The sequence below is a fragment of the Prionailurus bengalensis genome, chromosome B4 (assembly GCF_016509475.1).
Source record: "Prionailurus bengalensis isolate Pbe53 chromosome B4, Fcat_Pben_1.1_paternal_pri, whole genome shotgun sequence".
Taxonomy (NCBI): domain Eukaryota; kingdom Metazoa; phylum Chordata; class Mammalia; order Carnivora; family Felidae; genus Prionailurus; species Prionailurus bengalensis.
The window spans coordinates 21,029,005-21,041,180 of NC_057358.1; the positions used below are offsets into that span (position 1 = coordinate 21,029,005).

The 12,176-nt window shown below is 48.5% G+C and overlaps 1 protein-coding gene across 1 annotated transcript in view; it reads right to left on the bottom strand.

The window, feature by feature from the left end:
- PIP4K2A (phosphatidylinositol-5-phosphate 4-kinase type 2 alpha) overlaps nt 1-12,176 on the bottom strand; it is a 192,654-nt gene that overhangs the window by 26,331 nt on the left and 154,147 nt on the right. Inside the window, exons 5-6 of the mRNA XM_043563146.1 lie at nt 11,189-11,335; nt 4,841-4,879 (exon numbers count right to left, since the gene is read on the bottom strand). Of these exons, the coding sequence (XP_043419081.1) occupies nt 4,841-4,879; nt 11,189-11,335 (186 nt within the window). The remainder of the gene's footprint in view (nt 1-4,840; nt 4,880-11,188; nt 11,336-12,176) is intronic.

Here is a 12,176-nt window from a genome sequence, read left to right on the forward strand (position 1 = left end):
AAAAAAAAAAGCCCTGGTCTTTTTTTTTTTTTTTTTTTTAATTCAAGACATCTGTACGTACGTGTTCGGATACTTGTTGCCATGAAAGTGATTCCATTATTGTTGCAACAGAACTTCGTTATTTCCCTCAGCGCCATCTTCATTATGATGCTAATGCAAAGCACACTAATTACGAGGGAGCTGAAATCAGGGGACGGGACTTGTCTGCACCTAGATCACTAAATATTTGAAATGACGGTTTCAAAACTTGTCACCAACAAGTTGGAAGTCTGGGCAATGAAGACAGTTATGGAGATTCAAATGAAAGGGAAAACTCACAAGCCAGATTACCAATCAGGCCAAGGCCGTGGGGATTCTTTACGAAAATTATCCTTTGCACCGTGACAATCTTTTTTTTTTTTTTTTTTCTTGGAGAATATAGTTACACGGTGAAAGCAGTGAGAAGACTCTTGGCACATCACGGGATTCCATTCGTGAAAGGCTAAAATGCAGACAATAAATATATCTAACGGCGGCTGTTTTGATGACATCAGTGGTTTTACTTGCGAAGCCAAAGAATAGCATGTTTTTTGGGAGATGAAAAATATCCACTGCTCGTGGAAAGAAAACCTGAAAGTTGAGAGGGCAGGAAGGGCAAAGACGTGTTTTAGAACTTGAAAACCCAATGTCTTTAGGAGCTCAGCTCTATTAATACATTTCATTTCTTTTTAGTAGGACAGTTTAGTGACCATTCCCTCGGCTGGCTGTTGCCAGATTATAAACAAACCGCCGTATCAGAGAGCCCTGATGCCCTCCTGCCGATGCAGGGGTGGGGCGGGGGGGGGGGGGCGTCGCCTCCGCCAATGACAAAATTTGCATTACTTTTACATTCCTTATCTTTAAGGTGTTTCCTCTCGCCCCTGCTCGGTGAGCACTTGTAAACTACAAGGGCAGGCGGGTGGCCTTGTGGAGCTCCTCTTAGTGGAAGAAGACTTGTCATGAACCCCACGCCCCGACAGAAGTAGAGGGCACGGAATTCTTCCCCAGGGCAATCGTGTGGACCGCGTTCATGTGTACACGGTGTAAGACACAGGGAGGTCGCCTGTGTTTATATATTAAAAAAAAAGAAACTAAAACAAAAACGGAGGCAACTTGCCAACATAGCATGAAACCGAACCATTGATGTCGCTACTTTAAGAATCTTAAGATCAAGACTCAGAATGAACTGCTCCAGCACCGTACTTAACTCCGAAACGTTGTTTCTGTCAAGGCAGTGAATGTTTCATGACTCACGGGATTAACATGAGTTTTTGATGCTATGTCCTTTTAAAACAGGAGACCGAGAGCTGCCAGACATTCAGAGGGTAACAGCACAGTGGTCAGAAGCGTGAGCTCTGGGCTGAGACCCTTGGCTGTATCACATCGTAACTGGGGGGCTCTGGACAAGTTACTGAACCCGTCTGCGAACTAACTTCATTTACTCAGAGGAAGTAATAAGAGCACCAACCTGGTGGTAAGGATGATCCGACCGAATTCGTGTAAGGTTTACACTCCACCAATGTCAGTTATCACTATTTGCCTTTCTAAGGCCCAAGACATCAAAACGCACAGTAAAAACACAAACCCCAGACGAAGGGAAGGTTTCACCTCTGCCACTGATTGCGTGACGCCCCACGGGAACGTAAGTTCATGGGTCTCAAATCGGTCCCGATGTGAGGTGGGGGAGGTCGTTCCCCTCTCTGACTTCTCTAAGCCCATCTCCCAGGGAGATGTTTTGAGGAACAATTCAGAATATGAGAAAAGCATTCTAAGCATTTTAGGCGCCTCAGAAAAGCGGGTTGCTGTTAGAAATTCTGTAATTTCACTCTTTTTCACAGCCACCTAGACCAGTAAAAGGCGGAGCATTTTTGGTGAAGGGGGCGGTGGGGGTGTGGTGAGGGCCTTGGGCATTCTGGGCAGTGCATGGTCCTGTAGGCAGAGAGTAGAGGGAGGGATAGGGAACGAAGGGTCTGCTTCTGATGAAATAATACAGCTTCGACGATGTCAAATACTTGTGGCTTTCCTTCGTAGATGTCCTCGTTTGCGGATTTTGGCTTCAGCAGCAACCACCCCATGGCCTGTAACTGTCTTTCTGGGCATTGTTTATTGTCCAAGCAGACCATGCCCTTGGGGAGCAAACCTGAAGACAGTAAAATGAACAGAGGGCGGGAAGGGTGGGGCCTGCTAGCAATGATCTCAAGGGACCAGGGCGCAAAGGCAAAACAGAGCCACCGACGTGGAGAAGTGGATGCCACCCCAACCACAGTTCCTCCTCAGGGGCTGGCTTCTTGTTACGACGCAGAAAAGTCTGTGTGGCTCTCTAGATGGTCCAGATTATTTTCTCCTAGGAGAAAACCCAACCATACTAAACCTCTGAGTCTCTCACGGGCTCAAACTTAAATACCCACTTGAGTCTTGAGCACCTTGGAAAAACTGTTTAGTCATAGCAACATGGAAGTCCACAGCCCATTGTTTCTGCTGCTTTTGGCCAAAGCTGGCGCCTTCAGGGTGCTGTAGGTGGAGGTCAGAAATGTCAAAATACACCCACTAGTGCACAGTAGAAATACAAACGGTCGAAGAAGGAGCCTCCATTTCCCTTTCTCTTCCCCGCTTCTTAACCCACTGCTCTCCGGCTTCTGTGGCACCCGCTGTCACAGGCGAGGTCACCAGAGATTTCCTTGGTGATAGGCCAATGGATAACTCTCAGTCCTCACCCTACCTGAGCCTGCAGAAGTATCTAATTTATCTGATTCCGGGGCAGTTCTCTCTCTCTGGTTTCTGGGCTACGACCAGAGTGCACGTCTCCTAAGACCAGGGGCAAGGTTCACTGGGCATTTCTCACAAGCCACTCAGTAAATGTGTCTCTTTGGCCGATCCTTTGCAGGACTCTCGTCCTTAACCCGCTCCTTAAATCCGATGCTCTTCTGGGCCGGTTCCAGACACACTTCTCATCCTGGGCGCTCTCATATATTTCCCTGATCATCCTTCCTGGAGGTTCCCAAGCCCCTTTGCTTCCGGCTGAAACCTTCCCTGCGGCCCCTCATGCCAAATGAGCATCTCTGTCATAGGGGAGAGGGGGACTGACATTTCAAACTCCTCCCACTCTGCTCTCCCCCGGCCGTGAGTAGAATCGACACCCTCCCCACCGTCCAAACCAGACAGCCGGGAGTCATCCCGAACCCCGCCCTCCCTCCACACACACTCCCTGGCACTGGGCCCCTGCCACATCCCTGAGCTCTGTGGGTGCTTCCTCCTAAACCTCCATAACCTGTCCTTGTCGGCCATCCCAGCTCCGGCCACCATTTTATCCCGGTCATTTCAACAGCCTTTCCAACTGGTGCGGCTTACCTCCCCCTCCAGCTAGGGCGCCCGGTGCGCCCCCTCTGCACCCCTGTACAGGATGCTCCTTCTCACCCCTCCCTCCAGCTAACTCTGACTTGTCCTCAGGTTTCCAAACATCACCTCCCCCAGGAAGCCCCTCCCCCAGGAAGCCCCTCCCCCCCCCCCCCCCCCCCCCCGACCCCACCAAGCCAGAGTCAGGAGCCACATGTGCCCTATTAAACCGCTTATCACACGAGATGGTCATTTCCTATTTAACGTCCGTATCGCCTCCTAGATGGGTCTGTGTCGTTCATTATTTTAGTCCCTGAAGCCTGTAGGGATGGTACCCACGAAAGCATTCACAAACACTTCAGAATGAATACAGCAGATCTCCAAAATATAAACTGCAAATCTAGACGGAATGACACCACTCTAAGATAATAATTTAAAAACAAAACAAAACCAGAAAACCTTGAACCCAGCTTCCAAACGGTTTGGTCAAAAAAAAAAAAAAAAAAAAAAAGGCACTTCCCAAGGTGACAAGGGGGAATAACTGAGGGTACAGAGGTCCCTTTCATATAAGCCAATGTCGATTTTGGTCAGTTCAGATTTACACACAGAAAGCCACTTCCCAAATTCTTAATGAAACGGATTCAAGTTGAATCTGTCATCTTGCCTAATAAACGAGATGGGGTTCAAATATTGCCTGCTGTCCGGTGACTCAGGAAAAGGTAAAAAGAGGTAGTCTCGGGGCGCCTGGGTGGCGCAGTCGGTTAAGCGACCGACTTCAGCCAGGTCACGATCTTGCGGTCCGGGAGTTCGAGCCCCGCATCGGGCTCTGGGCTGATGGCTCAGAGCCTGGAGCCTGTTTCCGATTCTGTGTCTCCCTCTCTCTCTGCCCCTCCCCCGTTCATGCTCTGTCTCTCTCTGTCCCCAAAATAAATAAACGTTGAAAAAAAAATTTTTTTTTAAAAAAGAGGTAGTCTCTCCATCCCTAATTCTGCAAGTGACACATATTCCAACCCCATCTTAGAGTCGGAAGGGAGTCGGAAGCTCATCCGAGCCAACCTTTCACAGGTCAAGCTGAAGCTTTACCACCCTCATTTTGCAGGTGCGAAGCCAGGGCTCAGGGAGGCGCGGAAAGCGCTCGAGCTCCCGCCCGCTGGTTCGGGGTAACGTGGGGCCGGGACCCCACGGCTGCTGAGCTGTGCCTGCCAGTCTGGATCCCGAGAGACCGGGTTCAAGACCGGGTTGCACGCGAAACGTTTCTTTCACCCACCCTTAAAACCAAGAACTACTCCATGAGCCAACACAGAGGGAGGGGGCACCTCATCCGAGGAAGCGAGGGCCGCGGGCGACCCCTCAGTTGGGTGACGCGGTGCTGGTGTGGCGGAAGGGAGCCGGGAGCGTCGCGGCGGAAGGCAACAGGGAAAGAGGGGGGACAGGGGTGCTGTTCCCGCCCGTTGGCAGGACCGCGCCGGGAGTAGGTCAGGGTACTCACCTTTTCCTTGTCGCTAGCTTCTCTAGCCACCGTGGAGCCCTGAAACACAAACACGTCATGAAAACAGGCACACGGGAGGCATCGGGCTTCGCACGTTTAAAACACGCGCGTGTGCCAGGGCAGAGCGCAGAACACGTGAGCGCCAACTTCGCCGTGGCGCCTCAGCCCGCGTGGGCTCTGTCCCCTCCCCGACTAAGACCCTGCCCCGTGGGTGCTCCCCGCTCCGCAGACCTTCCTGTTGGCTCGTCTCTAATCCTCTCCCTAGCTTGTCACCCGAGCTGTCTTCTCCCTGGTTCTCGTCCCCCCTCCCCCCCAACTGGAAATCAGAAAACCTGACAATCACTTGAGTGATCAATCACTCAACGTTGGATCCAAACCACGCTCTGCTTCTGGCCCCAACTGCCAGAAATGGTTGGTCTTAACGGTCTTCAAAGGGGAAGCGGGCCACTAAGTGGCTGCAGGGGCCACGGGGGCACGGAATGCCTCTTTCCCCCACATTATGTCTTCCAGCTATGGGCGTGCCTGGCCCTCTGCCCGTCTTTGCCGTTTCCGAGAAATGTCTTCCTCGTAACCGTGAGTAACCCGTGTGTACCTCCCGGGCCCCCTCACTCTGGGAATCCCTTCAGACCCACACATTCACCCGCACCCCACTTTGTGCCAGGCGCCCGGCCGAGCACAGAGGTAGAAAGTGGAAGAAAACACAGTTCTTGATCTCAGTAATTCTGCTCGGCTGCATTGGTGCTCTGAGCTCTGTCATCACAACAAGAACTGTTCATTCGTGGTGTTCCTCAGTGGCCACAGCAGGATCTCACATAGCAATCGATGCCCGGCGTTCCCTGAATCGATGGCTGGAGAAAGATCCTGACCGATTCCCTGCTCTCCCTTCCCCCCACTCAGGTCAGCGGTGATGGGCTTACCTGATCACCTCTTGTACACGCATTTACTGCCCTGGAATACTTGCCTCAGCCAACCATTAAGAGAACTTATCTGTGACTTGAGGAAAGTTAAAGTGGCTTCTCGACTGGCCATTCTTAAATCAAAATTTACTACTCCGTGACCATCTTGCGTCCAAGCAGCTCAGGCACTGATTAGAAAGTAGCCCGTGGGGGCGCCTGGGTGGCTCAGTCAGTTGAGTGGCCGACTTCAGCTCAGGTCATGATCTCACAGCTTGTGAGTTCAAGCCCCGCGTCGGGCTCTGTGCTGACAGCTCAGAGCCTGGAGCCTGTTTCAGATTCTGCGTCTCCCTCTCTCCCTGCCCCAACCCACTCATGTTCTGTCTCTGTCTCTCTCAAAAATAAACATTAAAAAAAAATTAAAAAAAAAAGTGCCTGTAATTCACAGATGAGAGACTCAGACTGAGGAGTCTCCTGGTACTGGAGACGGGGGCCCAGGCTGGAGTCCCCACCACCCCGGGGCCAATTCTCCACCCCCCTGGTGCTTGGCATTCCCAGGTCCGGTGGATGTGTGAGATCCTGCCGTCAGCCCAGGGGAAATGCTCAGTGTTTCTCGGGGATGCGTCAGGGGAGCACAAAGCCGACCCACGAAACGATGACAAGGTGAGTGGTTCAGAAGGAATACCTGGGGCCCCTTTCCACAACCACAGCACGTACTCCTCTGCACAAACCCAGCTGCTGCCCCTTGCAATGGCCTGTTTGCCCGTCTTCAGGGATTCTTGAATACAGACCACAAATACCTTCCTTTACACACTGGTTTCTAACAAAGAATGTCCTCAAATTCAGAAAACAACAACAACAAGACAGGATATTTGCAATATTTGAGCACTGTCTACGCTTACTGGTCAGAGGAAGAAACTGCTTACTCCTCTTTGTATCTTTAGCCAAGTTTCTGGTCGCTGTGTGTGTATCATTCCCCCTGTAACAGAATTTACCCGGCTCTGAGTCTCAGGGAAGCTTCATCTCTATGTAAATGCAGATCATTAGCCGGGAGTGGGGCGGGGGGGGGGGGGGGACCTCACCCAAATTTAAATTAACTTAAAATAAAAAAACAGAAATAGAAAATAAGGTTAAGTCATGGCCAAGAGGGTGAGCCACAAGATGATGCCACATGTCCAGGTTCCGTCACAACAGAAAGTCCTGGCAAGAACAGAATTTATTTTTTCTACGAGCTAAGGAGGGAGATGAAATTATGAAGTCAAATTACAACTATAATATCCAGGCTATAAGTATAATTTACATCAAGCTATGTTTACTAGGTGCTTGCTTGAATGAGGCACTATCTGAGGCATTTCTGGGGCACAAAAAGTAAAAAGGACCAAAAATTTGCCTTTAAGGCACTTACTGGTAGAATGGATAAGTCACAACCAAATTCACTGGCCAGAAACTGAGGCTCGGGAAAGGTTCAGCAACACACACACAGCTGACAGGTGATAAAACCAGGACATGTGGCTTCAGAGGTCACTCTGGCTTATTATATGGGGGGAAGTCAGGCCAGTGGATGGAGTCCTCCTTCCTCTAAGGAGCACTGCAAAAGCTTTGGGAGAGAGGTACAAGGAACCCTGGAGGGTGGCGGGGATCTCCACCAGGGGCAATTCCAGGGAACAAAACTGCCTCAACTAGGAGGCAGGACAGAGGAAGGCTGTACTTGGGGAGCTTATACAGTTTATCTGAACTCCAGAGGGCAGGAGATCAGCCTAAACCACTTTGTCTCCCTTAGACTAGCATTTCTCAAAGTGTGCTGAGCATCCTGGGGTTCCACGACCCTTTCATGGTCTGCAGAGTCAAAACTATCTGTATAATAACATTGAGACACGTTCTACTTTTTTCACTGCCTTGATATTTGCACGGATATTGAAAAAAAATAGCGGGTAAAATGTGGGCAGCTCAGCATACATCCAGTGGCATCGGTGGTACTCATCGATATGGGCGGTCGTAAAATGCACACAAAAATACACATATTACATGTATGTACAAACATGTCCTTGAAGCAATGAAGTTAGTAAATCTTGACCGTGGAGTCAATACCTTTTCAGTATTCTTTGTGGGACGATATAGAAAACACTCCCGTTTATCAAGAAGAAATGTTTTAAGAACATTTTTGTGACGGGGGCTGCCCGGGGGGCTCAGCGGGTTAAGCGTCTGACTCTTGACTTCGGCTCGGGTCGCAATCCCACTGTCGTGGGACGGAGCCCCGCGTCAGGCTCTGCGCTGACAACACGGAGCCCGCTTGGGATTCTATCTCTTCCCCTCTCTCGGTTCTTCCGCTGCTGCTCACGCGTGCACGTGCGCGCGCGCTCTCTCTCAAAATAAAGAAACGTTAACAAAAGAACATTTTTGTGGTGGTTTGAGTTATGAGCTCAACTAGCCACTTTTTTCCATCACAACAACATTTTTGCTTGGAAGATCAAGTGGCAATGTCTTTACTCGATCTGGGCATTTGGTAGGTATTTGCTCAAAGAAGAACAAAGCTGCGGGGCTCCCTATGTGGGGGGGAGGGGGAAGGGGGGGAAGGGGGGTGCTGCGTGCTGGCACATCACAGAAAACAGTTCCCAGGGCTTGCTGCCGATGGTAAAATTTGAGCTTTTGAGTGGAAATCAGAGTTTGAAGAAACTTTTATCCATCACTGTGAGTATGACAGCTTCTCCATACTTAAAGACTTTCCTGATGAGACTTGTGGTGATATTAATGTGACTTTTAAGTTTATTTATTTTGAGAAAGAGAGAGTGAGCGTAAGAGCATGTGTGGCACATGAGCAGGGAAGGGATGGTGTGAGAGAGAGAGAGAGAGAGAGAGAGAGAGAGAGAGGGAGGGAGGGAGGGAGGGAGAGAACCTTAAGCTGTGCTGTCATCTCGGAGCCTAGAGGGGGGCGGGATCCCAAGACCTGTGAGATCATGACCTGAGCCAAAATCAAGAGTCAGAGCTTAACCAACTGGGCCAGCCAGGTGCCCCATGACTCCTTGACACTGTATAATGAAATGTGTCAATATCCGGAAGAGCACGAAACTCAGTGAACCATCTGTTCCAAATGACCAAAGCATGATGTCTTCGGACCGCTATATGGAAATGCACCTGTAGATTATGCAGAAATAAGTACAGAAAGTTCACTGATGTGATTTCAGATTCCACAGTGTAACTGAGCTTTAAGAAATTACTACTTGTCAAGTTTTGGTGTAATATCAAAGAAGAGTCTCTGCACATTTCTGAGAAAGTTCTTAAAACACCCACCCTCCCGCTTTCCAACCACGTATCTTTGTAAGGTCGGACTTTCTTCATACACTTCAATCAAGTAACATCGTTAGCAGGCTGACAGCACAACCAGCTATGACATTCCAGTTGTCTCAGATTAAGTCAGATATTAAGGAGATTTGCAAAAAATGTTAAAAAAAAAAAAAGGCCATCTGTCTCACTAAATTTTTTGATTTGTAAGATACAGCTATTTTTCATAAATACATGCTAACATGTAATAATAGTCTTTTATTTTAAAGGAAGCAAGCACTTAAAAATCTCTTATTTCAGGGGTGCCTGGGGAGCTCAGTTTGTTAAGCGTCAGACTCTCGATTTCAGCTCAGGTCATGATCTCATGATTTCTGGTTTGGGTCTGGCATTGGGCTTTGTGCTGACAATAAGGAGCCGGCTCGGGATTCTCTCTCAGTCTCTCTCTCTCTCTCTCAAAATAAATAAACCTAAAGAAAAATTTTATTTTAATTTCTAACATTAAATAGCAGTAGATATAACCTATACAAGCAAAAGCTTTTTGGGGTCCTCTTTTTAAAAAATTGTAATTTCAATATAACCAGCATACAGTGTTATATTAGTTTCAGACGTACAACACAGTGAACCTAGCACTTCTATATACATTACTCAGTGCTCATCGTGGTAACTGTACTTTTAATCCCGTTTACCTCTTTCACCCACCCCTCACCCACCTCCCCTCTGGTAACCATTAGTTCGCTCTTTTTGGTTAAGACTTTTTTTTTTTTTTTTTGGTCCCTCTTTTTCTTTGTTCGTTTCTTAAATCCCATGAGCGAAATCGTATGGTATTTGTCTTTCTCTGACTTCTTTCGCTTCCCGTTATACCTTCTAAATCCATCCGTGCTGTCATAAATGGCAAGATTTCATTCTTTTTTTATGGCTGAGTAATATTCCAGTGTGTGTGCGCGCGCTAAATCCATCCGTGCTGTCATAAATGGCAAGATTTCATTCCTTTTTTATGGCTGAGTAATATTCCAGTGTGTGTGTGTGTGTGTGTGTGTGTGTGTGTGTGAATACACCACATCTTTATCCATTCACCTCCATATCTTGGCTATGGTAAATAACGCTCCAAGAAACACAGGGTGCACGTGTCTTTTCTAATTAGTGTTTTGTATCCTTTGGGTAAATACCCAGTGCAGTTACTGGATCATGTGGCCATTCTATTTTAATTTTTTGAGGACGTTCCATAGGGGCTGTATTAGGGGTCCTCTTTTAAGAACGAAGGAGTCTGAGATTAAAAAAAAAAAAAAAAAATCGCGATCTCCTGGTAAAGGCCAAAGGGTGGCAAGCTTTTTCTAAAAAGGGTCAGCTGGTTAACTGTTTTAGGTTTTGGGGTCCAAAACGGTTGCTGTGGTACAAGGTAACTCTGTTGCTGTAATACAAAAACAACCACCCGTGAGACAGAAACACTGGCCGTGGCAGCGTGCCGATAAAACTTTATTTACACAAATGGCCAAGTCGGATTTGCCACGCAGGCAGGTCGCAGCTTGCCAGCTCCCAACCTGGACGTTCTCCCCCCAGGTCAGCGATCCAAGAATCGGTTCACCCCACTCCACTCAGAATTCCAGTGGTGTGCCTGTCCCTCAAGGTCTCTGAAACAGCCGGCCTCAGGCCCTGCGCCCTCTGCTGGGAATGCCGCTCTCTCAGCTCACGCCCTCCTCCCCCGGGTCGGCTTCCGCGTCGTCTCAGTGAAACCTTCCCTGACACCCTGTGTAAGCCGCATCCCTTCCCCATTCTTCCCCTTCTTTACCTCTGTCCATCGCACTTAGCCCTTCTTAACATGCTGTGGGATTTACTCACTGCTTTTACTTACTGTCCATCTTTACCCACCACGATACCAGCTCCTTTGAGTACGGACAGCATTGGTCTGTTCTGTCCATCACACCGTTCCCAGCGCCAAAGCCGTGCCCGGCACCTAGCTGGTGTTCAACAAATAACTTGTTGAAAAAAATCAGATGTGCTACTTCCCAACGTGCGACGGTCTTCTGGGAAAGCCCACAAGTGATTCTTGTTTAACTCGAAGGACAGCACCGTTAGGCTAACTGCCTGGTGGCGTTAAGCTCTGAGCAGCAAATAAGCATTTGGCGGGATCAATTACAACATTTGGTCAATTACTTAGTAAAAATTCACACAGTCTTACCTTTAAGTCGTATTTCCTATATACAGATAAACGGTGGCTGAACACATTTCTTGTAACAATCACGTATATTTCCACTCCGTCCACATTAAGCCGGTACATGCCCAAGAACTGAGGAAGAAGGGTGATCCCATGACATTCTACTATATACTGCATAGGAGAGAGAGAGACAGGAACAAAGCATGCGCTCAAAAGGTGCTCATTCAGATGTAAACCGTAACTCTTCAGCCTACGGTGGGCGGACAAAGTGAAACCCTCCAACCGTTAAGGTCCTAGATACAGAAAATGACCACGTTTATACTGCCTGACACAGGATCCGCGTTCACCACATTTACACAGATAAGAGAATTCAACTTTTATCTCCAAAGAGGTATTTTTTCCTAACATTCCAAACCAATTTGCACAGTCAAATCTTGGACATAATAGTGTTAGACCAGAGGGCAAGTGACGGGGCTATTTGCTAATGCCTCTAGAGAGAAATCACACCCTCCCTAAGGCCTCTGCCTTCCTCCCCAGAAGCCCAGGTGATCGATTTCATGAGGTTGAGGGAGAGTCACTTGGCCACCAAGATCAGCTCTTTTAACGGTGTGATTAAAGTACAGCGTTGAAGCTGTGATTAAAGAGGAAACTGTGGAGAGAGCTCAGTGTGGGAAGCTGGGACGGCTGGCTCTAGTCTTAGTTTTTGTTTCTTACCCACCACTCTGATGTCTCGGGCTAGGCGGCCCGCCAGAGCAGTGCATGAAGGGAAGGTGTCACGCCAGAGAGCTTGGTCCTGCTCTATAGCCAGGTCAGATGGAGATTCTCTGGCCTGTTGTTGGATTTCATCAAGGCCGCTGGCCAAGCGCCAGCTTTGACGCCATTTCTGATTAAAGTTGCAAAAACACAACAGGAGTCGAGAAGTATTGGTGACTGTCCTCTAAAGGGCCACAAGATGGAGACACTTCTCCTTGAAAGCAGATCTTTATAAAATGGGTCCCACTGCACTTTTCAA